The sequence below is a fragment of the Muntiacus reevesi genome, chromosome 6, assembly GCF_963930625.1.
Source record: "Muntiacus reevesi chromosome 6, mMunRee1.1, whole genome shotgun sequence".
NCBI classification, from domain to species: domain Eukaryota; kingdom Metazoa; phylum Chordata; class Mammalia; order Artiodactyla; family Cervidae; genus Muntiacus; species Muntiacus reevesi.
Genome location: NC_089254.1, coordinates 30,183,909 through 30,211,773, shown reverse-complemented (window position 1 = coordinate 30,211,773; position 27,865 = coordinate 30,183,909). Strand labels below are relative to the sequence as shown.

General features: G+C 41.5%; 1 protein-coding gene across 1 annotated transcript; it reads right to left on the bottom strand.

Annotated features, from left to right (window-relative positions):
• Nucleotides 1-923: 923 nt before the first annotated feature.
• On the bottom strand, nt 924-26,608 carry GPNMB (glycoprotein nmb). The gene is made up of 11 exons (XM_065938439.1): nt 26,395-26,608; nt 20,843-20,995; nt 18,835-18,978; nt 17,152-17,316; nt 14,601-14,759; nt 13,959-14,270; nt 9,732-9,830; nt 8,841-8,943; nt 6,261-6,475; nt 2,451-2,544; nt 924-2,010 (listed from the first exon to the last, which is right to left on the bottom strand). The coding sequence occupies exons 1-11, from the start codon at nt 26,462-26,464 to the stop codon at nt 1,857-1,859; spliced, it is 1,668 nt and encodes a 555-aa protein (XP_065794511.1). The 5' UTR covers nt 26,465-26,608; the 3' UTR covers nt 924-1,856.
• Between the last annotated feature and the right edge of the window lie 1,257 nt (nt 26,609-27,865).

Genomic DNA, 27,865 nt, shown 5'->3' with positions numbered 1-27,865 from the left:
GTGAAGTTCCCTGGTGGCTCAGATGATAATCCTCCTGCAATGTGGGAGACCTGGGTTCAATCCCTGGGTTGGGAAGATGCCCTGGAGAAGGGCATGGCAACCCACTCCAGCAGTCTTGCCTGGAGAATTCCTACGGACAGAGGAGCCTAGCAGGCTACAGTCCATGAGGTCACAAAGAGTCCAAAACGACTGAGCGACTAAGCCCAGGAAGCACAGCACACCAACTCCTTAAGAAAGTCTTTACCTATTCTTAAGAAAATTAATAACAATTCTGTGATATCATTTGGTATCCCGAGTGTACTCAAATTTCCCTCAGTTGCCCCAAAGAATGTCTTTCATAGCTGTGTTTTTTTTTTTTTAATAATAGGATGCAATCTAGGTTACTAAACTGCTTTTGGTTACTGAGTCTCTATATTCTTTTAGCCTAGAATATAGGTCCACAAACTATGGCCCATAGGCCAAATCTGGCCCACCACCTGCTTTTGTCAATATGCTCAGGCTGGAACAAAGCCATGCTCTTTCATTTATGTATATGATGGCATTTCTGCTACAGTATTGGAGTCGAGTAGTTGCAACAGACACCATATGGCCCATGAAGCCTAAAATAGTTACTACTTGGCCCTTTACAGAAAATGATTGCTAATCTGTGACCTAGAACTATCCTCTCCCCTTTATTTTTGTTACAATACTGACTATTCAAAGATTCCAGAACAACTGTTTGTATAAAATCTTCTTTTAGATTGGTGTAATTATATATATATATAATTAGTCAAAATTTCATACATTGTATTAATATACTTAAAAATATAAAATACTCAGAAATTATCAGCATTTCACAGGGCAAAGTTAAACAACTTTTTATGTGTTAAAAGTGTACAGGAAATTGAAAGGCACACAAAAATTAGAAAAATATTTCCAAGATCTGGTCTCTTCTCATATTTTATTTTTCAGGAAGGAGAAAAAGAATGTCATGACTGACACATAGTGGTTTCAGTTACAAATGAAAGTAAAATCCTTACTGATTAAGTTTCTGTGTCATTTGAATAGAGAAATGGGTAGGAAAACCAGAAAGACTTCCTTCTTTGGGAAATCATAATACATCATTTCAACTATGAGTGCCAGAGTCTACAGAAATTCAGGTATGTCCACAAGACTGTCAACACAAGTGCAGGGCTATGTACCTGGCAACATGCCTGGTATACAGAAAGTGCTACATAAATGTCCATGGGAAAAATGAATGAATGAGCACTGATCCTTTACACATTTGGACTGGGCAGGCAGTCATGATAATATTCACACATTTATTAGCCTAGTATTTTTTTTTAGTATAGCAAGCATGTACAGCTTACTAAAAGCTGACCTGTCAGTGTTCTACTGGGAGCTCATGCATGTTCATGGACACAGGATTCAGGGAGCTTGGATCATGACCTTCAGAATAGGAATTCACTGGTTTTATGTATACGATTATATGGAAAGCTAGAACATGTCCAGCTTCTCTTTCCAATTAACTTAGGTCAGACTCTAATGAATAGTACCTTCTCCTGCTACTCTGAATACAGCGTATCTATCCTACTGATTACCTAAGACATTGTAAGTGAAACATAAATCATCATGAAAGGAAGCTCTATTAATTGATTTTATCAGTTATATAACATGGAAAAGAATTAAACTACATGCAACCTCAGCCATGTCCCTAAAATGTCATTTAACCTATAAAAAATTTAAAAAATTGAACCTCCCTCACCCACAATCTATATTTTACATTAATCTTTTTAAAAAGTTATCATCATTCACTCTAGCAAGCTGATATAAATGGTGCTGAGGATGAGCTGTTGGTCAGAAGTAAGGCTGAAGATTTAAAGAATTCCTGGTTGGTTCTTGAGCAGTGGATCTTTTTCCTGGTTTCCGGGGAAGAACAGGGTCTTTGCATGATTGAGGAAAACATTCAGGCCTTTGCCTCTGATCTCGATCCCAGGGCTGTTTTCTATTGGTTTGTATTCCTTGTGTTTTCTGAAAGCAATGTGTTGGACAGATTAAAAAGAGATCTCCAGCTGGAAAAGGTTGCTTTCTATAAGTCTTTCACAAGTCAAGTGCAGAATCGTTCATTCCATTTAACTTATGGCTTTTAAGACAGTGTTGTCTTATTAAAATACATTTTCTCTTCTTCATGCAAGAAATGTGCCTGCTTACTATAACTTGAGATTATATGTTAAGCATTAAACTGACAATTTGGTAAAATTATTGACATTTGGTAGCATTTTTAGGGATTAAAAAAAACCACAGCAAAATTAATAGGCTAGTTTGCTATTCATCATTCAGTAGAAGATTTTCTTCCCACACACAAAATGTTTCAAAGCAGAAAAGGGAAAACAGCCCACTTGTGCAGAAATATGCCATTTATTTTTGACAATATACTCTAGTGATTTAAAGTGTTAGAACCAGCAACTTACTTGTACATCAAAAAGGCAATCACAGTGACGAGTATGGCCAAGCAGCCAAGGAAGACCAGGATACCATTTGCCATTCTTGAAAGGGAAGCTGGGTCTTAAAACAGAAGCAAGGTCATATTAGGGACAGCTTCCACCTAGAGGACACGCTGCTTGTAATGTAATTAAATCAACGAGGAAGGGAGCAAAGAGAAGATACATGGCCCCTCTGAGCTCTCAGTAATCTTTCCCATTACATAATACATAGTCTTCAGGGAAGCTTACCTTCCATTTACAGAATGAGTTAGCATGTCTGGAACACTGTGTTAAGGGCTTAGAAGATGTCATGTCCTGAAGACACCTGCTCTGGTCTGAGTTAACCCAGCCACACCCATGCAGCAAAGGCTTCACGAACTTTCCACCCACTTCTCTGGCCTCATCTTCCACTGCCTACCTTCCAGCTGGGATAAAGATCCATCCTCCCCATTCTCTTTCAAATTTCCATGCTCTCTGCTGGGAATGCCCATCCCCCAGCTCATTGCCAGCATCTAACCCTTTGCAACGCCTTCCAGACATGCATGAGGGCACTGGGTCATGCCTTCCTTTGTCAAGTCTGTCCTTGTCACCCTTCCTGTGCCTCCAGCATGCTCTATCACAATTCCTTCTTTGGATTATGTCTTCTTTGTTCTCCCAGAACCCAGCAAATCAACTAGCCTTGTCTCTGCCACCAAAGTGTAAGCAAAGTTGGTCTCTTTTCCCTCTGTCTTCTCCGCCACCATCACAGTTCCAGGCACCAGCCCTCTCCCTGGTGAGGACATCTTCACCATCTGCTCACTTGCAGTGTTACCATCCAATAACCCTGGCTTCACTCAGCAGTCTGAATGATCATCTAAAAGTATTAATCGTATCACACTCCAACACTGCCAGCGGTTCCCCTTACACACAGAATAAACGCACACCCTATCAGTGGCACGTAAAGATCTAGGTGAGCTGCTCATTCTGGAAATGCAGGTCTCAGTTCGGAGGGGGCCCTTTGCCAAGCGGGTACCACCAGGTTGGCACACTTTCCTGACCTCCCGATTGAGAGTCCACGTCTGTCTCCTCTCTTCCTGCTTGTCAGCCTGCATGCTCTGTTTCGTTGTCTTCACAACATCATCTTGTTGGTTTATTCCCTGTTTCTGCTTACTAAAGCGGGGATCTTCCTCACCTTGTTCTCACTCTATCTACAACTGGCTCTGTGGTGCCTGGAGCTGTGCTGGGCACGGAGTGGATACCCAGTGAATATTTGTTGAAAACATCCCAGGTGCTTCATGAACATTTAGTGAATCAATGATTAAAAGTCGTTTCAGCTAAAAGTCTATGCGCTCGCCTTCGAACAGTGGTCAACTTTTGAAATTCTGACTCTGAAACAAGTCATCAGTTTACAATTTCCATTGAATTAAAAGCTCTCTTTCCTTCCTCTTTTGGATTTTAAAAGTGGCTCAGGGAGGGACTTTCTTGGTGGTCCAATGGTTAAGAATCCACCTGCCCATGCAGGGGACATGGGTTTGATCTTTGGTCCGGGACGATCCCACATGCCACAGAACAACCAAGCCCATGCCCCGCAACAACTGAACCCACACTCTACAGCCTATGCTCTGCAATTTTCAAAAGAAGCCACTGCAGTGAGAAGCCCGAGCGCCACAGCAAAGACTATCCACTTGCCTCAACTAGAGAAAGCTCATGCACGTGCTAACTAAGACCCAGCACAACCATAAATAAATAAATAGAATGGCTCAGGGGCTTCCCTGCTGGTACAGTGGCTAAGACTTCGTGCTCCCAATGCAGTGGGCCCCAGTGTGATCCCTGGTCAGGGAACTAGATCCCACATGCCACAACTAAAGATCCTGCGTGCCACAACTAAGACCCAGTGCAACCAAATAAATACATTAAAAAAACCACACACACAGTTCAGGTTACACCTAAAGTTATCACTAACTACAGTAGGTATTAAAGGAAAGCAAATATCCAAGCATCTAATCCAGGTAAGAGAATGGTGATTTGCCAGAACTGAGGAAGCTTCATGGACTAGGTTAGGACTCGAAAAGGCAGTTTTAAAAGCAGCTGCGGCAACACAAGAAGAATGACCCCAGTAGCTCCCAAAAGTGACGGCATAGAAGGTCCACATTCACTAGGATACAGAGGCTCTGGCTACCTCTTTTTTCCCATGCTCCCCAGTCCTGCACCCCAAGCCCCATGTATCCTGCCTTCAAGGAAGCAGGGTATATTTGCATCCTTTTTTTTTTTAATATACACCTTGGCTCTCACCAAAAAAAAAGCTCAAGCAAATAATTATATGCATTATTACTTATGCTTTTCTTTCAATAAGGTTAAAGCTGCCTTTTATACAGTTAATGAGTAAATATATATTTAAGTACGTTTCACTTTATAAGATAGACTCCAAGACCAAAAGAATTATTTGTAAGTTAGTCATCAGATTATACCCGACAATACTCAAATTAAGGAGCAAAGCGGGAACTTCTTTAGCGGTCCAGTAGCTAAGACTCCATGCTCCCAATGCAGGGTGCCTGGGTTTGATCCCTGGTCAGGGAACCAGATCCCACATGCCACAGGTGAAAAACCACACGCCGCAGCTAAAAATTCCACATACTGCCACGAAGATTAAAGATCCTGTGTGCCACAACTAAGACTCAGCACAGCCAAATAAACAAATAATTTAAGAGCAAAATAAATGCTGTCTTGTGTGCTCAATTTTACCTGCCCCTTCCGTTCCACCATGTAGCACTTCTTCTAAGAAGTGAAGAAATATTTTACAACATAGCCAGTTACATGTGAAATTCAGTTAGGGTCACCAGGTAGAGTCCCTAGGGGTTGGGGAAAATAAACAGCCACCAGTGAACGGGAATGTCTCAGTGAAATTCCTTCATCCACTCTGTCAACATGTTACCCCTCTGAGGTTAAGGGGACAAGGAGTAGTCTATCTGCTGAACATTTAAGGACTGGGTAATCTGGTTTGTTTCCGTCTCAGCGTAATGCTTGGTAGACTTTGGGAAAGAAAAGAAGGGTCCATGGTAACTTAGAAGGGAGCCAAGAGTCCACCTGGTTTCTCATTTCTCTTCTTGGCGTCATGTCTTTGTCCAGGTGGATTCTGAGGACATGACAGCAGTCTCCCCTTTGTTATAGTTTAATTGGAGAACATTGTTATTTTTTGATGTTGGGCTTTACAGTTTCCCTTTGAAATCAAGCATTCAGTGACCACATCCCATTATTACTTGTCCCTGATCATAGCTGATTTTTTTCAACAAAAGGCTTTTCTTGGACTTCCGTTGTGGTCCTGGTGGTTGAGAATCCTCCTGCTAATTTAGGGGACACAGGTTTGATCCCTGGTCTGGGAAGATTCCACATGACGCAGAGCAACTAAGCCCATGCACCACAACTACCGAAGCCCAAGTGACTGCCTAGAGCCTGCACTCCACAAGAAATGAAGTCACTGCGATGAGTAGCCTTTACACCGAAACTAGAGAGTAGCCCCCACTCACCGCAACTAGAGAAAAGCCCGTACAGCAACAAAGACCCAGCACAGCCATAAATAAATAAATGTAAAGGTTTTCCTTTGGCCATTATTTCATAAGTTCTCTCTCTCTCATCCCTTCCCTAAGTAGATTTGCTATTGTATTGTAATATCATTTCTCAACTCCACATTAATGACACTTCAATGAATTTTACACTGGAATAAAGCTAAACATTGAGAGTGAAGTGTTGAATAGCTTTAGTATCTGACACATGCTTTATCTGCAACATGAAATGTTCGTACAACCATAAAACAAAACTTACCTCTGCTCGCGATGGAGACAAGGGTGCTCGTGAGGGCCAGACTTGCATCATCACCCAGAGTGAGATTCATACAGTATGTCCCAGACCCACTGAAGGCTCTCCTCACCGTCAGCAAGCACGCGTCGCCCAGCTCCACGGCCACAGGGTCGCAGACTGGGTTCTGGCTGATCTGGCAGCTGGGGTCAGAGATGACGGTGCAGACCTCTGTGGGGATGCTGAGGGGTATGAATGACATCCAGAGGGAGAGAGAGGGGAGTACAACCTCAGTTTAAGAGGAAAACATCATTACACTCCTGTGAAACTGAATCCCACCTTAGTCTTACTCAAACTATATCATGTGAAGTTGTCACATACAATTTACTCTTAAACAAGCTTGGGTGTGTGTGAGCCGTTTTTTCCTCTATATGCTCAGGAAGGTGAGGCCCTAGGACTGCAGAAGGAGGAAATTATTTCCCCCAAGCCAAGGGGCTGCTGGAAACTTGCCTCTTCTCTTTGGCTCCCTAGACACTCAAAGATGCAGGTGGTTTAGGTGTTAGGCTAAGGTAGTACTAAACGCCAGCCGGCCTTGTGTGGGCCCGTGCAGATATCTGACTACAGTAGCAGCAGCGGCCGGAGCTGTGCATGCAGTACCTGCCGTGTGCAGGGCTCTGAGTCTCAGATAAGCGACACGGCCTTGTCTATTCCTCTCAACAACCTGACGAGGCAAGTCATAGTAGCCTAATGCAGCAGGTGAGAAACCAGCTCTGGGAGGAGAGCTCACTGGCCACAAAAGCAGTTAGAGGTGGAGCTGGGATTTGCATAAAAGATATTTGACAGCTGTCCCTGTAACCATTCGGCTCCCATGCATTACTGTCTTCGCCTCTGTTTCACGTCTGAGTAGACCTCCTGAATGGAGAGACCAGGCTCTGAAGCGAGGCTGATAAAGGCTCAGGGAGTTAGGTGAGTTCATGCTCTCTTCACCCCGGCCTCTGGTAGCACCTTTGCCTCTCCAGTCAGGATGTTCTCTCTCTCTGTCCTCCCATTCTCTCCCCAACTCAGAGGGCTCTGGAGCTATTCCTTTTTTATTTTGCACTGCACCACTCAGCTTGCCAGACCTCAGTTCACTGACCAGGGATGAGCCCATGCCTCCTGCAGTGGAAGTGGGGTCCTAACTACTAGACCACCAGAGAATTCCCTGGAGCTCTCCCTTTGGATCAAGTAGGGCCTCATTTTTATACCGGCTCATTCTCTACTCTATACATCACATACATACATACATACATACAGTCGCTAAGTCATATCCGACTCTTGCGGCCTGCCAGGCCCCTCTGTCCATGGGATTCTCCAGGCAAGAATACTGGAGTGGGTTGCCATTTCCTTCTCCAGGGGATCTTCCTGACCCAGGGATCAAACCCAGGTCTCCTGCATTGCAGGCAGATTCTTAACCTCTTTACCGACCGAGTTACGAGGGAAACCCATATATATCATATACACATACATTTTAATTCCTTGATTCATTTATTATATTTAAATTATTTAAATATTTAATGGGTTAATTGACATAGTATTTATATAGTAATTACTTTCTATTTAGTCTATTATCTATCTATGTGCATGCTCAGTCACAACTGACTCTTTGGGAGCCCATGGACTGTAGCCTGCCAGGCTTCTCTGTCCAAGGGATTTCCCAGGCAAGAATACTGGAGTGGGTTGCCATTTCCTCTTCCAGGGGAATCTTCGTAATCCAGGGATCAAATCCACGTCTCTTGCACTGTAGGTGGATTCTTTACCACCAAGCCACCAGGGGACCCCCTATTGATTATAGTTGTAACCAAACCACAGGAAGTCAAATTATGTAGTACATTAGAAAGAGTTTTATAAGTTTAAAGAGAGACAGGTTAATCAGGCGTTGTTATGCATTAGCACAAGGCCACAGCCCTTCCACACTGGCTCCCCAGACTCCAGAGGAGCCTCAGGGAACTTCAGAGATTCTGAGCCTGCGAACCTTGCGCTGCCGGGTACCCACCATCTGGAGAGGTACTATAATCATTGTGTATCTGGTGGCCCAATCTGTAAAATGAGAAGACTCGTATGATTGTGTGAGGATTTGACATGAAAACAGAAGTAAAATGTTAAGGACACAGTAAGTGTCCGATTAGTAATTATTCAACAGTTAAAGGTGATGAGCATGGCTCAACTCCAGCAAAGCAAGTGCACACTTGAGAGTACTTGGGAGGGCCCGTCCTCGTTCTGGCTTCGTGGGGAACTAGAACCCAAATCTGGGGCTTCCCAGATGGCACTAGTGGTAAAGAGTTTGCCTGCCAGTGCAGGAGATCTAAGAGGCTTGGGTTTGATCCCTGGGTTGGCAAGATCTCCTGCAGGAGGAAATGACAACCCACTCCAGTATTCTTGCCTGGAGAATTCCCACGGACAGAGGAGCATGACAAGTTATAGTCCACGGGGTTTCAAAGAGTCAGAACTGAGTGAGCAACTGGGTACACAGACTCCAAATCAACCTAACAGGTGGGAGGTGTGCGAAGGCCATTGTTCCGCCTGGGGTTCTCACTTGGCCCCTTCCTTCCTCAGAGACTGTGTACTCACCTCCCTTGGCAGGTCACCACGAAATCCACCAGGGAGTTGTCAGGCTGTGGTCCAGGCATCAGGACATCTGTCACCTGGATGATGTTAACCTCTAGAATGCCCTCTAATGGAACAATACCCCATAGAAAAACACATCAAAATACAATGAAAACCAAACCACCTCTTAACAAATCAGAAGGCCAAACAAAATGAACACAGCCGTTCGCCATGCCAGACTTGGGAAGCTATCCCAGAGTTCGGATACATGTCCAGGCTGCATTTTCAAAGTCAAACTGAACTGTTCTTCAGTCCAAGCTTGACCTTCATTCCTGGAGCCTGTGTACGTGTCAGAAGGCAGATGACCCTGGAGGAAGGGAGGCCTCATCCACTGTGTCTCCTGCCAAGGGGCTCAGCCCTAGAGCATACAACGTGAGTTGTAGCCCCACCCAACTCCTCTGCTGGGCACCAGTGAGCGGTGCCCCTCATGCACAGCCCTGTGTGGCTGTTCTTTTCAACCCCTTTCTCACACACAGGAGGTGTGACTTTGTGAAATCACCCAGGAGAGGAAAGCAGGAGCTGTGGGAACTTGCAGCTGGCCTTCCTTCAGGCCACATTCATTCAGATTTATGAGCTGCACAGGGTGAGGAGGTCCAGGCCCCCCGTAGGTTCCTCGCTAAGCGGGCCTCACTGAGGGCTTGTTTCCACCACGGACCTTGTTTCATCTCTTAGAGGGATGTCTAAGGAAGGCTGGAAAGGCAGGTGGAAATTTAGAAGCTGGTGGAGTCTTTTTTGTGCACGTGTGGTAGCACCTTGAGTGGGTGTCCTTGTTTCCCAACCCCACCCCTCCCTGGAGTCAGGGAAGGGAGTGGGTTGCTCAAGGTGGATTCTAACATCTTTCCCCCACGGTCTTACCTACAATTGTAATGGTGGCTTTAAAGTAGCCATATCTGGTAATATAGCAGCTTTCATCAGGAATCTCCCTCAGCTCCAGGGTATTGTCACCAGTAGGTACTAGAGGGTTTAAATAGAAAGATTTTTAGATAAGTTGCTGAGATTGCAAAAGATGTCCATGATATAACTAAAGATCTAAACGTCTATTTATTGCTCTTTAGAAAAACATCAAGAATTCTATACTACTAAACTGCTTCAGAAATTTGAACTAAATGCATAACAATTCATGAGACGTGAGAGCTACATTATAAAATTGTTAAATTATGTAAGCAAACACAGTCCCATGTCTCGTTCAAATATAAATAGCAAATGAAAGGTGAAAGCCATTTTAAAATGTGTAACATAATAATCATGAAATAAAGCAGGCTACAATAGATAAAATTATATTGTAATTTTGGAAGAAGGTATTCTGGGCTCAAATTCTAGGCCCCTTGCTTTCAGCTCTTTGAGACCATGGGCAGATCATTTAACTTCTCCTTGCCTCAATTTGTCCATCTGTAAAATAGGAACAATATTTACTGACCTACCAGAGTTGAACTATTAAACTTAAATAGATAAGACATATAAAACTTGCTTCTCATGCCTGCCATGTAGGAAGTAATTAATAAATATTCATTTCCTTGTCCCAATATGCTCATATATATATATATATATTTAGATATAGGTGTGTTATAGCATATATGACAAGTAATTTTAAATGTTAAGAAGCAAACACGTGGAAAAAGGCGATTCTTTCCCCATCTGGATGTCTCATGGATCCTAGGTTTGTATTCTCGAAGTCTTACAGTCACTGTGATGAGCAGAGGTGTGAGGAAGGAAAGAAGGAATACAAGATACTTTTGAAAAATAGCCCTTTGAGTGTGATTAGAGCAAAGAATTTAATGCTCTATTAGTTACAATTTAAAAGGCTCTAAATAAGGTGTTGGTGTTCCATTAGCAAGATAAAAAGACTGGAAAGAAAATATAATATTGAAAATACAACATCATTGTCTCTTAAATTTCCAAAGACATGAAAATGGACCCAGTGTCTGGGGAATCAAAGCTTCATAAGAGCTGCAGCTCTAACATAGGAGTGTGTAAGGAGGGAGTCAACTGCGAGATTTCTCTAGGGCCTCAGAGCCTGCAGTGGGGAACGAGTGTGCCTGGGATGCTCCTATGCTGAGGGAACTTCGCAGAACAGCTCTCAGAGCAACTCTGGAAATGAGTGCTCTGTGGCAGACACTTCGGGAAACACTGTTTGGGTAAAACCCAGAGAGGTTCTGACACCATGTCAGATTCAGATGTAGGTGTGGCTTATCAGCAGCGCAGGCTGTGGCAGAGTTGGCTACATTCCTTGAGTCTCAAGATGATCATTTGGAAGTCGCAGAGTAATCATTCATTGTATTCTGAGATTTAACGGATGGGCTTCAAAGCAAAAGATATGTTTGTGAAGGGTATTAGGGGTGGCAGCCTCTTCCCTAGAAAACTTCTTTATAGTTTGGACCACAAAGAAGGCTGAGTGCCGAAGAATGGATGCTTTTGAATTATGGGGCTGGGGAGACTCTTGAGAGTCCCCGGGACTGCAAGGAGATTTTATTTATACACACACACACACACACATACATAGATAATATATATATGATATATATATATATATATATATATATATATATATATACACATTATACTCACACACAGACACACACATACACACACACACACACACACATACATACTAAGTCACTTCAGTCGTGACGGACTCTTTGTGACCCCATGGACTGTAGCCCACCAGGCTCCTCTGTCCATGGATTCTCCAGGCAAGAATATTTTGGAGTGGGTTGCCATTACTGAATCTTCCTGACCCGGGGATCGAACCCACATTTCTTAAGTCTCTTACATTGGCAGGCAGCTTCTTTTTCACTGAAGTCATCAGGGAAGCCACGCATAAATACATATATCATATATATATTATAACACTGATTAGCATCAGTCTTGGAAAGGTTTATCTTTTTAGATTTGTGCACAAAATTCTGAAAAATGATCAGTGGCACTGTTAGCTAAGGGAAGAGAATTCTGGGGCTTAAAGCTAGTGCATACCTGTCTCTCCTATAGCGTAATTATCCCCCTGAGTCACCACTTCAACTTTGCTTATGTCTCACTCCTGTGGCTGCATTTGGTTTCTATGTAATAGCTGTACTTATTTGGAAGCCACTTACCAAAGCAGAGACAACATAATTTCTGGTCAAATAGCAATCCAGTGCTCAACAGTCCCAGCCTGTTAATATGGTCTATGTAGTTAAAAATGCTCTCTCCCCAGAGGACAAGCACTCTAACCCCTTTCTCAAGTCATGGGCTAACTCCTATCGTCACCTTGGGTCCCATTACATATTTCTGTCCGTCCAAGTCTCACAGTTGTTTTACAGCATTTTGGGATTGATTATGGTTGATCTAATACCTTTAGATGAAGTCAAGTAGCTTCCTTTCACTATAAAAGGTAATGAATTCATAAGGCTGCTACCTTCTATCTTATGGTTTAACCTACAGAAAATAACAACACATTTAAAACACTCTTTCATTGACTTAAAATATCTTTTGCATATGTTATGATATAAATATGTTCTAAGAAAAATAATCCTGCTTTATAAAAATGCAATTCAAAATAGACTAACATTAAAACCTTTACCATTCAGGAATTTCTATACAGACAAAGCAAGCATCTGTAATTTATTTTGAATTTTACAGTTGATGTCCTTATTTGTAAGGAAGACCATCAATTCTTGTGGATAAATAAACTGACTCTTCTCCAGAAATACCAAAACAAAGCTATATGTTTACAGTTGTTCAAGGCAGTTATATTTATATTAAGAATTAGAATGAACTGAAGTGTTCATCAATAAGAGAACGGTTAAATAAAGAAGTCATTGAATAGAGTGAATTACACTTACATGTACTTATAATGGGCAGATGTCTGTGATGTTTGTTAAATGAAAAGAGGCAAATTGTAAAGCAATATATATTGTGTGAGCCCATCTACCTAAAAATTAAAACCACAAATCCTATTTGTATTTATGGAATATGTTTGTAAATGGACAGAAAAGATCTGGAAACAAACACTACCAACTCTTAACAAGGTTTTACTCTTGGGAGGAGAGAATAAGCAGGAGCTTTCACTTTTATTTGAAATTTCTGAATTTGAATTTTTACTAACGAACATGCATTAATTTTATAATTAAAAGTATTTTAAAAAAAGCAAAATCAGCAACAACTTACAGTGTCTGGCATTAGATATGCTTGACTTAATAAGTTTTTTTTAACAACACATTTATTTATTAATAACAGTTTATTGTTTATATCTAACAGGTTTGGGTTAAAAAAAAAAAAGCCAACTGCAACAAGTCTGGACATCACCATGGAGTGTTCTGTCTGTCCTTGGTGATGGCACCCTCTTGTGTCCAGTGAGAGGATGTCAGTCTACTGCCATCCCTGGGATGCCTGGATGGAAGATGTATTCATGGCTGAGTGGGAAGGATGAGGACAGCATGGGGTAGGGTATGGAATTAGATGAAAGCTAATGCTTCTCAAAGTAAATGCTCAAGAACTTCTTGAATGTTCCCATATATTATTATGAGAAGTTGGGATTAATTAATTATGCCTTATCTCTAGAATGATTTTAGTGTCTGGAATCTTTCCAGTCTGCTAGCCAAGAAATGTTCTCAAGGTTTATTCTTTTTTGAGCCCTTTGTAAACTACTTATAAGGTTGGCTGAGTTTTCATAGGACACGGAGTGGATGTGGGCAGGGTGGGGAGAATGGAAGTGGGGGAGGGAATGTGGAAGGGGAGAAAGGACAATGGAATGGCCTGAATGTTTATAAGGGGATAACGTGTCTCCCATTAACTAGAAAAACTGGGAGGCAGACAGAAATGTGAAGGACTGGAAGGAGGAAAGCACCTGTATACATAACAAGGAACAGTGAAAATTAGGAAGGTCAAAGAACTGTATATGAACCACCAAGTGACTTTAATTCTTCCATGTTCTAACAACTAAACGTCATGATAAGTAGCTAAAGGAAATCAACAGGTAGAAAACAGAATCACTGCAGAGTCTTTACATAATCTCTTTAACTAAGGATCTAATTATACAAACCACATGAATTTTTTTCTAGCTGTTAAGGAGCCCTGCCAACAAAACTTAACCTGGAAAACACTTACCCAAAGAAGGGGTGGTTTTTGGAGGTCTGGGTGAAGGCAAAGGACAAGGTCCAGGCACTTCTGCTTGCACGGTGAGGTTGAGGCTGAAGGTTCCATTGAGCACATAGGTGTGATTCAAAGTGTGATTGTTGGAAACAAAGAGACCAGTATTATCCCCGAAGTTCCACGTGTAGTAAATGGCAGACTCATTGAGGAAGTGACTGGGATCGTGAATCAGGACACTGAACGTAATGGGGAGGTCCCTGAGGAAGGTTTCATCAGATGAATTTCGATTGTTCTTCTGGGACATAGTTACAAATACAGGAATCTGATCTAAAATGTACATTCAAAAAAAAAAAAAGAAAGAAGGAAGGCGTGATTGCTTGATTTTAGGTGGGTGACTTCAACAGTGCCTTTAGTTTGGAAATTAAAATGAGGGATAATTCAGCATCGTTTCCCATTTTTTAATGCAAGTTTTCTAGAGTTTTCTCAGTTTACTTTAGAAAACACAGATGGAATATGTTATTAAATATATGAGGTTGAGAAGGAGTCCAGATGAGGTGTAACCTAACCCAGAATATTTGGTTCTACTTTTTCAAACGCACTAACATCACCAGAACTCAGCACCTCGTCCTCAGTTAATTCAGAGCTCACATCACTCACCTGTTACTACATACACATCTTTCACTTTTGCGATGGGAACATATGCCCGTCGGTGTCTTCTATAGACAGTTACTTCCATGACTTGAGGGCCAAGACTCACATTGGCTGTGTTTATGGAAACTGTCACTGAACACTGTCCCAATTTCTGGAAATACTGACCTTTGAGAAGATAGAAATATTTAGTTATTGGCTACATCATATGATCATTATAGAAAGTTGATGTTCCTTAAAGATGAACAACTACCATTTACAGATTGTTTTGAGAAAGGAAAAACAGGGTGGGGATGCTGTCTTGGTTCCTTCAGAAAGGAAGACAGCGCTTATTTTTATATAAAACCTTATAAAACCCACAAATAAATGCAGTTGTATATAGTTGACTAAAATGAAAAGAGCTGTTTAAGTGGGATAATGCTGTTAGTCTTTAGCTGACAAATACTTTTTATAAGTAAGTGACCTGGCACTTGAAATACATGTGCTTCCCACAGAAAATACATTTAATGTAATAGTGAGGTATCCAAGGGAGTTAAAAAATATATCCAAAAATCTACCTTATTTTTGTAATAATATTACTAGTTCTGCTATATTGCTGAGCAACTTTTTTTCTTTTAGGGAACTAGATTCCTCCACCTTCTAATAATATTTGTATATGAAAATGCAGTGGTGAAAAAGAAACAGGTATGGTGGGCATGAAAAGGAATGAAGTAGTTTCGTTGACATTTCTAGGGCCCTTGAGTCTTTTTTCTTTCTCCAGCTCTAACCTAAATCTAACCACCACTGACTAGCTAGTGACAGTAATTTTCTCTCCTTTAGGGCTCAAAGATTTTTCTAATCTTTTTGAGGTACCTGTCATAGATGTGTCATTGGAACAAAAGGTATTAGAAGATGGATACTTGTAAGATGGGTATGCTTAAAGACCATGTTCATCACATGATCAAAGGTGTCAGGAAAGAGGGTGCTTCCCCAGGCAGTCCAAGCGTTAAGATTCTGTGCTTCTACTGTAGGGCACATGGGTTTGATCACTGGTCTGAGAACTAAGACCCCACATGCCGCGAGGTATGGCCAAAAAAAAAAAAAAAAAAGGTGTCAGTAAAGGTTCAGGATCCCCCTTTACCTTGAAACGCAGAGGCAGTTCTGTTAGAGATTATAGGGGGAAGACACGTCTCTTGGAATTAGTGATACATGAGGAAATGCTAGTTATGGCACCCAGAGGCAGACCACAGTGGCAGCGCTTAGTTGAGAGAAAATGTCAGTTAACTCTGAGACTTCAGCAGAAAAAGGAAATTCAAAACAATCTTGTTAGGAAGACAGCAATTTCAGGACTAAAAGCTGATGTTAAATAAAGACATCTTAACTAGTTAAGTTAATCGATATTAACTAGGCTAAACAGAATCTGAAGTGTTAGTGAGTTTATGTGACTCCATGTACATGACAAATGTCATTTCAGGTCAAAGAAATGACATTTGGGGAGTTAACTGACAGGGCCACAGTTTCAGGGCCACAAGGCCCTGAAAAAAATTTGCTTTAAATCAACGAGCATAGTATCTGTTATATATTTTGTACTTTGTTCAACTGGAGTGTATTATTAATACATTGCTTTGATTTGTAAATAATTGAAGAAAGAAAAGCTCTCTGAAATTCATTAAGACTGACAAAACATTCCAAAATTTGGAGTTTGTGTGATGGCTAGCAGATTTGAACTGCTCAGATCCAGATGGAACCTAAGATTTTTAACTAAGAATTTAGCAGCTTTGCTAATAACAACCTAAATTTAGTCCTCCTAAAAAAAGAATCACTAATAATAAAGCAAAATGGATTCCATAAGATCATGCAAGTTGCATAAGAATTTTAGTCAATGCTCATAATTTTGACCAAAATGTGTATATGTTATGATCTTAATTAAGAAATACTAGAAAAAAGAAAGAAATACTAGTAGAGAAAGCACAGTCATGTTAACAATGATAATCTCTGGTATGAATTATGATGACTGATTTTTCATTTGTGCTTTTCTGCATTTTCCAAATTTTCTACTAAGAGTATAAGTCTAATTCTTTAAAATTATTTTTAAAATATAAGAAATTAAAGAATAAATCAACAAATGACCATCCATATGCCATTCAAATATCATTTTTCATATTACTGCTTTAGACAGAAACAAATTGAGTAGTTCTTTTTTTTAAAAAAAAAAAAGAAAGCCAAACCTGTATTTTTCTCCTTTTAACTATTTGATGTCCTAGAGATATGGCAAGGCTAGCCAAGATTTTATTTTTATCCCTCACTGAAGGAAAGTTTTGTTTTTTTTTTTTGCTAAGTCCTGTCTGACTCCTTAGCAGCCCCATGGGTTGGAGCCCGCCAGGCTCCTCTGTCCATGGGTTTTCCCAGGCAAGAATACTGGAGTGGGTTGCCATTTCCTTCTCCATGAAGGAAAGTTAAAAGAGTAATTGTTAAACTCCTGGTGTTGAAATTCTCAATAATAGAATGAGAAAAGAAAAACAAAATTAAAAATTTTAAGGAAAGGTAAAGAAGAAACTAGGGGGGATTGTAATAGCCCAACCAAGTGTGTGGAACACGTAGACAAAATTCTTTTTCCAGGGGTGAGGGAAAGGCTTCCCATCAGGAAACACATTGTGATGGCCTTCACTGGTGTCGTTTCCCCAGCCACTGTCCTCTGTCCACGCTGTCCAGTTGTAAACATAAAGGTCAGGAGATGGACCAGTATCTAAACAGAGAAAGGCGCACACCATGATGTCATCTGGACTCAGAATGCTCAATGTTCACCATTGAATTAAATAAATTTTCATATTTTTTCATAACTAGTTGAGATACAGTTGGACAACTAACACCCTAATATTCAGAATTCATCTAATGATACCTTTATGACTTGGGTCTTTTTCTGCCTACATATTGTATTTCAGTGAGTTTTATATAAAGTAATTTTTCAGAAAAGTTCAGAGATTTCATTTAATATGTTTATCTTCATATTGGGGCTCCAAATTACAAGCATATTCAAAGCAAACTGAGGGAAGCTGTATCTTTTTATTTTGATTCACTCTGTCTATCTGGAGCTTTTCCCCCCTAACTCATCTGACATCATGACTTTCTTCTAAAGACTTCAGCACACTTCTAAGAATAAAGACATTCTCCTTCATAGTCATACCATTACCACCCCTACCACAGTCCAATCAAGGGTCACATCCTACACATGGCTATTTCATTTCTTCAAACGATTCGGAAAAAAGATACATAAATAGAAATACAGATAGATGGAAGCAAACAGAAAAAAACATTAAACTTGCTGAATTTTGATGTACTTGCTCCCTACTTTTCTGAATGTATGACATTTTCCACTTTAAACAAGTCATGATCAATATATTTTCATCTGAAACAATCTTCTCATCCTCTTTTTTTTATGTTCACTGACATTTATGGAGAGCCTTTTATTTATCCATCTACTACAGCCACTATTTTTTTTTAATTATTCTTAAATTGTCCCACACATGGCCAGTAGGGGCCCCTCAAGCTGCCTCTGTGTCCCTGTGACATATCCCCATTACTTCCTTGTCTACTGGCACACCTGACAGTGTCCTGTCCTACACCTGGAATCAGTCATCTCTTTCAAGAGCTCTGATTTCTTCTAATGGTGAGAGATACTTTACAAAACTTCCCATGGAAAAGTTTTTTTACGTGGACTCTTTCATGTAAAAGAGAACTGCATTGTCACTTGAAACATTCATAAGAATCAACTTGTTTAGTGGGATAAAAGCAAAAAAAGAAAACAAAAAACAAAACTACAGGCTACTAAATATAATACTTTTAAATGATCAAACTCTTTCTATACAGAATTTATTGTTTTCTTCATCGGAAGATGAATCAAAAAGAAATAAACCACTGGCAGTTTAATAGAAGTTCTAAGTAATAAAATCAGATCATCACTGCCCTTACTAATCTTGTTTCTGACTGAAGAATTTCAGTACTTATTTGAGTTTTTAAGGCTGTTGAGTTCTAACAAGATAATTCCTCTTGATGTGTCTGTAATCATTCGTGCTCTTTAACTTGGACAAAGAGCTTCTCTGTTTTAACTAAGAGCAAAGCAAAACCAAAATATATGCATTTTATCATTTGTGCTAGCCACGTTTTTTTTTTCTGTGAGCAGAAACTGATCTGATCAACCAAGAGCTATCAAATTATTCTTTGAGAGCCAGAATTCCATTCCTGTGATGTGAATAACATTCCTTACCATTTCTGCAGTTCTTCTCATAGACTATGTTGCCACTGGCATCTTCCTTTTGGCATCTGGGGAATACCAGGTTCACTGCGAATGTTATGCTTGAGCCCACCAGTGCTGGGGAATCACTGGTCAGAACCGCCTGCACACGGCCTCCTAGGACATGGAAACAAGGAGCTCAGTGATCAAACATCTCTTTTCCTTTTCACTGATAAATAAAGAAAGGAAAGCTAAATCTACAAATAAGGACCAGAGGATCCTTCTGCCTCTTTACAATAAATTATTTGCAGGACTCCCAACTTTTGCTGTCAGAGCACAACACTCCAGAAGATGAACTTAGAAAGTCAGACCAACTGAAGAACTCTCTGACCACAGAGAGAACAATTACTTAAATAATTAAAAATTTGTTTAATTTGATTGAGGAAACAAGTATTAAAGGTTTGTAATTTTTAATTTCAAAGTGAATGACTGAAGGAGTCATTCATTTTTGATGTGAATGGAAAGATAATAACTTTCTGACAAATCACACTTTTGAGATGGTCAAAGTGCTCTGGAATCTCAGAATTTTTGAAGATGACCATTCCCACATTAAACCTGCTTGCTTCCAAAATCTTCCAAGAGGTACCAAATGTAAATTTCTAAGGAGATTAAATTCTGTGTGTGGAGGAGAGTGAGGAGTTTAGAAAGTGATACTGTGACAATAAAGGGAACATTGCCAAATCCAGGTGCCTCCCACTTGATAACTAGCGTACTATCATTCATGGAAGCAACGTGAGCCCTGTTGCTTCCATGAATAGAGAGTCCACAATCTACAACATGAACTGAAAGAAGAAATTACAGTTGTTTGGCAAATGGGACCTAATCAAACTTACAAGCTTTTACACAGCAAGGGAAACCATAAATAAAATGAAAAAACAGTCAACAGAATGGGAGAAAAAGTTTGCAAATGATTTGACCAACAAAGGATTAATTTCCAAAACATATAAACAGTTCATATAACTCAATAACAAAAACCAAACAACCCAATTGGAAAATGTGCAGAAAATCTAAGTAGACATTTCTCCAAAGAAGACATATAGATGGCCAATAGGCACATGAAAAGATGTTTAGAGAAATGCAAATCAAAACTACAATGAGGTACCACATTACACCAGTCAGAATGGCCATCTTCAAAAAGCCTACAAATAATAAATGTTAGAGAGGGTGTGGAGAAAAACCCTCTTGCACAGTTAGTAGGAATGTAAACTGGTGCAGCCACTGTGGAAAACAATATGGAAGTTCATAAAAAAACTAAAAATAGAATTATCACCTGACCCAGTAATCCCACTCCTGGGCAAATAGCAGGGGAAAAATTACAATTCAAAAAGACATGTGTATCTCTATGTTCATAGCAGCCCTATTCACAGTAGCCAAACATGAAAACAACCTAAATGTCCATCAACAGGTGAATGGATAAAGAAGACGTGGTACATATGTACAATGAAATACTACTCAGTCATAAAAAAAAAAGGGAACAATGCCATTTGCAACTATATGGATGGAACTAGAGATTATCACACTAAGCGAAGTAAGTCAGACAGAGAAATACAAATATCCTATGATATCACTTACATGTGGAATGTAAAACATGACACAAACGAATCCATCTATGAAATGGAAACAGACTCACAGACATAGAGAACTAACTTGTGGTTGCCAAGGCGGAGGAGAAGTTGGGGAGTTTGAGGTCAGCAGAAGCAAACTAGTACACATAGAATGGATACAAAACAAGGTCCCACTGTCTAGCATGGGGAACTATAGTCAATATTTTGAGATTAACCATAATGGAAAAGAATATTTTTTAAAAAGAATGTGTATAAATAAATACAAACATATATTTCTGAATCACTGCTGTACGGCAGAAATTAACACATTGTAAGCCAACCATACTTCAATTTTAAAACTGAATCACTATTATACACTTGAAACTAAAAAAAAGAAAAGAAGAAGAAATTACAGTTGTTTGAGTCTTTTGATTTACCTTTCCAAGAGCTTTTCCACCTTGAGTCTCCCCTCTTCCACACTGGATAGAGTTTTTCATTCCAGTCATTTTCATCTGAAGACCACCCATTTAATTGGTTGTGCTCCCACATATGACCAGAAGGTCTTTCGTTGCTCAGCACATCGTGAAAACCTATAAAAATATTTGAAAAAAAATTATTTTCTCTACTTACCTCTCATTTAGCAGATATTCAGAGAAGCCATACTGAAAGGATGCCACTAGCCTCTGTCTTCTCTTCCTCCTTGCTGGTAGGAGGAGGGAGCAGCATGTAATTTCCTTTTTATAATGGAGGCAGATGAACACTGAAAGAACATTGATCTGGGAGCCACAGAACCTGCTACAGTGAAACAGGCTGTGGGATTTCAGGCCATGTTTCTTCTCTGGGCCTTCAAATCAAACAAAAAACCAAATGTCCTGTGATACCATAAGACAGTATGTTTCTAAAAAAGAACAAAGTGACGAACAAAGGAAATCTATGTTTATTAATAAATGTTCATAACTGGAAATTCAGTTGAATTTTGAGTCATAGAATGATAGAATGTTCGACAATGAAAGAGCTAAGATTAGTTAATCCAAATTCCTTCATTTATAGATGAAGAAATTCAGTCCTAGAGAAGTGACATGATTCATTCAGAGACATCTTTAATCAAGTGGAAACGAAGATTTGCAACTTTTGATCAGTTTTTTTCCACTCTTCCAAGGCCTTCCTGTTTCTCAGATTCTGAGTGAATGTCAGTGTTTCCAGAAACATAATCCAAACACAGATTTCTTCTGACTTTAAATGTCAAAAGTCAAGGAGAGATATACACTTAAAAGGAGAGTGACAAGGAATGAACATATAGGTTCACAGAACAGACTGCAGAACTCAAAGATAGATTCACATAGATATGCCCTGTTGATTTTTGCAAAAATAATCCAATGCAGGAAAAATGGCTTTTCAACACACAGTGCTGTAAAAAAGTCAAAAGCCTAGGAGGAATCTTCAGGCTCTAAGTAAGAAATAATTTTTAGACTTAATACCAAAATCTTAATTTATAACAGAGAAATTGATAAACTGAACCTCATTAAAATTAAAAAATTTTGCTCTGCAACATTTTGTGAAGAGGATAATAAGGCAAATTACAGATAGGGAGAAAATACTTGCAAGCCACATTTCCAACAAAGGAACACTATCTGGAACATATAAAGGATCTTCACAATTCACAATGTTAAAAAAACCAAATAATTGGATTTCTTTGATGGTCAAGTGGTTAAGACTCCATGCTTCCACTGCAGGGGGTGTGGGTTCAATCCCTGGTTGGGAGGAACCAAAAGCCTACATGCCACATAACATGGCAAAAAAAAATATTAAAAACTCCAAATACTAGGGTAAAAGATCTGAACAGACATTTCACAGATGAGAATGCACAGATGGCAAGTAAACACATGAAAAGATGTTCAATATCATTCACCAGTGAGTAAATGCACATTAAAACCACAATGAGATGTCACTGTATACCTATCAGAAAGACTAAAATTAAAAATGACATCAGATGTAGAGAAACTGAATCACTCATACCCTGCTGGTAGAAATGGTATAGCCATTCTGGAAAACAGCTTGGCAGTTTCCTTGTAAAACTAAACATGCAATTACTATGCAACCAAGCAGTTGTACTCTTGGGCATCTGTCCCAGAAAATATGGAAACTTATGTTCACATAAAAACCTGTACATTAATGTTCATAGCAGCTTTATTCGTAATAGCCCAAGTTGGAACAACTAGAAAATCCTTCAGTGGGGCGAACGGATAAACTGTGGTACATGACATAGTGTGGTATACTACTCAGTGATACAGAAATAACTATTGATATATGCAACAACTTCAGTAAATTATGCTGAGTAAAAAGAGCCAGTTCTCCCACATTACATATTATAAGTTTCCATTTCTCTAACATTCTTGAAGTGACCAAATTATAAAATTGGAGAATGGATTAGTGGTTGCCAGGGGCTGGCAGGTGGGGGTGAGTGAGAAAGGAAAGTGGGTTTGTATCTGTGGTGATGGGACTGTTTGGCGTTTGGACTGTGTCAATGTCAGTATCCTGGTTGTGACATTGTACTATGGCTGTGCAAGATGTTACCCTTGGGAGAAACCAGGTGAAGGGTACATACACAGGGATCTCTTTGCATTATTCTTAAAAGTGCATGTGAATCTACAATAACCTCAAATTTAAAAAGCTGAATTAAAAAATAGAACAAAAGCAACAACAAAAGCCCAACGGCAAAATTTTAAAAGACAGTGGGGAGGGGAAAGATGTGGGGTACACACCCAGCACCGTGCGGCTGTTCCCGCTCCCCTCCGTAGGCCCCGAATACTTTGTCAATACCTTCTCCTTCCTCCTTTACCAGGGCTATGATTGGAAAATGGAAAGGAGTACCTTGGTGTCTGATATACCATGAAATTCTACCCAGCCTTACTTTCTGTGGCCAGGGTACCTGGTCTTAAGGCCAAGGTGAAACAGAGCAGCAGGTTTTGTTGCAACGCTAATAGGCTGGGCCTCCCGTCAAACCGCCACCCAGCCTCAGGCTAACCTGCCTACTGAGCCGAGCAAGGGGTGCTGGTGGAGCGCACACCAGGATTAGGTGCAGGGGCCTCCCCTGACCTGTCAACTCTCTGTCCCTCCACTCCCCAACTGCGGGCTCTGGGGGAGTCTGTCCTGAGTGGGCATGGAGGTAGGACAATTCCTCCTCCAAGCACTTTAGCCTTCTTCTCTGGGAACCGATCAGTTATTAAATGCTTGTTGATCACTACCATGTCCCAAGGCAACAGAGAAGCCAAGAGATAAATAAGGACAACAGATCCACGCACTTAAGGAATTACAGGAGGGAGAAAAAGATACAAATCTTCACACACCTAAATAAAAAAAGATGATTTCAAGTAGCTGATCTCACAAGAATCCCATTACTCAGTTTCGCAAACAAAGAAAGGAAAGCTCAGAAGAGCTAAGTCACTTTTCGTGGTCCAGACCCAGGGCTGGCAGGAAGGACGGCGGTCTGGTCTGCACGAAGCCTTCTTCCCCTTGCCCGCTGTGCGCCCTGGAGCGAGTTCCTCACTGTCGCTGGCCCCCCCCTCCTCTGGGACAGCGGCCTGCACAGCCTCTCTGGGATTCCGCGAGGCTCCACGCGGCTCAGCGGCCGGACAAGGGCCAAGCCCTGGCCCGCGCGCCGTCGCAGCACTTGCGTCTGGACTCCCCGGTTGCCCTCGCGGGCGCTTTCCCAGCCGCTCACTGCAGACCTTCCGCTTGGTGGTTAGGGGGCGGGAGGGTGAGCTGGGGTTGGGAGGTCTCAGCGCTGGCTGCAGAACCCTGGCCCCCTGACGCTCTCTCCGTCTCGCTCCATCCCAGGTCGCTGTCCAGGACCCCCCCAACACTGCGGGCTCCTGGCGCCCCGCCCCCCACCCCCAGCTCCCCCATCAGTCCCACCGCCACCTGGGGAACCGGCCAGCGTGCTCGGGAGCCAGCAGTGGCCCCCTCTCTTCCTCCTCCACCCAGCAGCCTCCGGGATTGCACTTCATCGCTGGGCTCTTCTCTCTTGCAGGCGGGAGAAGTGAGAGGAATGTGTGTACCTGTGTCCAGAACCCTCCCATGAGAGATCTGGGCCCAGCAGGTGAAAAGCCAGACCTGGGCTCCTGTTTCCTCACCCGTTGAATAGTGGCAGGGCCATCTGGACTACCTGACTGATGTAAGTGGAGCAGCTAGCATAGCACTATACATGGTGTAGTACACATTTATGGAAGAAACCGAAGAAGCACTAAAGAGAGTCTTGATGAAAGTGAAAGAGGAGTGTGAAAAAGTTGGCTTAAAACCCCGCATTCAGAAAACTCAGATCCGGTCCCATCACTTCATGGCAAATAGATGGGGAAACAATAGAAACAGTCGCAGACTTTATTTTTGGGGCTCCAAAATCACTGCAGATGGTGAATGCAGCCATGAAATTAACAGACACTTGCTCCTTGGAAGAAAAGTTATAACCAACCTAGACAGCATATTCAAAAGCAAAGACATTACTTTGCCAAAAAAAGTCCATCTAGCCAAAGTTATGCTTTTTCCTGTAGTCATGTATGGATGTGAAAGTTGGACTATAAAGAAAGCTGAGCACTGAAGAATTGATGCTTTTAAACTGGTGTTGGAGAAGACTCTTGAGAGTCCCTTGGACTGTAAGGAGATCCAACCAGTCCATCCTAAAGGAAATCAGTCCTGAATATTCATGGGAAGGACTGATGCTGAAGCTGAAACTCCAATACTTTGGCCACCTGATGGGAAGAACTGACTCAATGGAAAAGACCCTGATGTTGGGAAAGATTGAAGGTGGGAGGAGAAGGGGATGACAGAGGATAAGATGGTTGGATGGCATCACCAACTCAATAGACCTGAGTTTAAGCAGGCTCCGGGAGTTGGTGATGGACAGGGAAGCCTGGCGTGCTGTAGTCCATAGGGTCACAAAGAGTTGAACATGACTGAGTGACTAAACCAAACTGAACTGAACACATGTTGGGCCCCTTCTCAGTACCTACCTCTGCCCGCCCCCCCCCACCATTGCCCCCTCGTGGAGTCACCTGGCAAAATCAGAACTTTCACCCTGCGAAGGTTGTTACTCTACTAGAGTGAAGCAGAGTGGACCTTCTGGGTGATATCTCACTCACTCCCTTCTCCCACTCCATGCTACCTCTGCCTGGAGGACGGGAGCTGCTGGGGCCACACATCCTCTGGACTGGGCAAGTGGGCCGCCTGTGAGCTTGGTGGCTCACAACTCTGGCTTCCATTCCAGTCACAAACTCCTCTTTTTAAATCAGCTCCTCATTGGTCTGGGCATTACCTTTGTTAAGAAATCCCCAGCCTCTAACTAGAAAAGAGACCCAGGGCTTCAGCTCTTTTCTCAGTAACCTCACTACAGTGGCAGCAAACTCCTGCAGGTCTGTGAAAAATCAGCAGGATTTTCATTTTCTTTTTTTTTTTTTTGGCTGAGCAGCTTATGGGATCTTAGTTCCCTGACCAGGGACTGAACCCAGACCCTTGGTAGAGAAAGCACGGAGTCCTAACCACTGGCCTGCCAGGGAATTCCCTCAGCAGAACTGGCAACAGCTTCTGGGTTGGAATTATTAGAAAGCCTGTTTCCAGAATTGGGCTTCAGTTCCTCTGTGGCCCTATCCCGGCGGATGGAAACCAGACAAACTTTGGTGGGTAGTGCTGTTGTGATCTCAAGCCGGAGACTGTGCCCGTCGCACCCGAACCCTCCCATGTGTCTAAGAGAGTAGGTGGCAATTTTGATAGAATAAACCTCCACAACAGAGGGGCCATGCGTCTTTCACTTCCTAAGAGCCTGGAGCAAAGAATGGAACAGAATGCATTTTGTTGTGCTCTCAACATCCCCAACCATTTCCAGAGGAAACGAGTGAGCACGAATGCTTCCTAAAGGCCAGCTGCAGACTCAGACAAACCCATCACTTCAGTCAATAGCCAGAGAATGGGTTAAAGGCAGAAACGGAGAGTTACTCACGTTTGGCAGCATCCATTGGCAATCGTGCAGCCAGAAGCAGAAATCCCAGAAAACAGTAGAGACATTCCATGCTGAATTCTCACAGACCCAGGCAATCAAGGTTTAACTTGTAATTCCTCTGGCTTCATCCACTAAGAACAACAGTGTTCTTCTGGTTTTTGCTGTGCTCCACTCTTCATTTTAATTAAATACTGAGCCTCAGGGTGGATCATGTGATGGTATTAAGCAGCATTGCTTGATCTGGTCTCTGGAGTTCAACCACTTCCACTCATGTGCTTCTGACTCACTCGCCCTTGGCATCTATTTATTCACTTTTTAGATGTGCACCATTTCAGTGTTGTTATTCTATATTCTAGTTAAAGGGATTTACTTTGCTATAGGGACTGTTTTGATATCCTTCCCCAAATAAAGTCTCTAACCTCATTGGTTATCAACTTTTTTTAGTTCCTTTGCTGATTCACTTACTCAGATCATGTTGAAAGTCACAATTATGTTTCTTTTGCTATAATTTAGATTAGCAGCTCTTCCCAGTGCTAGCTAGTGCTTGTACATCCCCTTCCCCCAAGAGGAAACTAAGATGGGGAGCAATCTCTTCCATCACTTGAAATTGTGGATGACATATATAAACATATGTTGTGTCAAAAGGTAACTGAAACAGCTGCACAGCCTCCGGTAGTCGAGAAATTTACTCAAGAAAGTGCATTTAGTATATCTGTGCAATTCCATTTAACTTTTGGAACAAACTGCATCAATTTTTGATAACTGCTATCAAAGCATTCATTTATGTGTTGCATCACTCAGGGCAAACTGCATGCCACATACAGCATATTTATTTCATGTTACAGAAAGTAAACATGAAATGTAAAAATAAGCTTGGGCTGGAACATTACTTCTATCAAATCATTTATGGCTACAGAATGTGCAGAAAATGTGGCAACATGACTTTACTGTATGTGATCATTCTCTCAGTCACATCCACATAACCGTTCTCAGAACATACAGAAGCCCTAACCAGGGATGAGGGGAAATCCTGGGGTGGTGATTTCTGCTTCAGTTGTGCTAGTGAGGCACAGAAATACATAGTCTGTGGGGTTCCCTGGTGGTCCAGCAGTTAAGAATCTGCCTTACAGTGCAAGAGACACCGATAATCCCCAGTCCGGGAAGACCCCACGTGCTGCCTCAGAGCAACGAAGCCCATGTGCCACAACTACTGAGGCTGCGCTCCAGAGCCCACAAGCCGCAAATGCTGTGCCCACAAATCACAACTACTGAAGCCCATACACGCTAGAGCTTGTGCTCTGCAACAGGAGCCCCTGCAATGAGAAGTCCACATATGACAACGAAGAGTAGCCCTTGCTTGCTGCAACTAGAGAGTCTGCATGCAGACTTGCATGCAGCAATGAAGACCCACCACAGCCAAAAACTAAATAAACCATTAAAAAAAAAAGAAAATAGTCTGTGAAACTGCCTA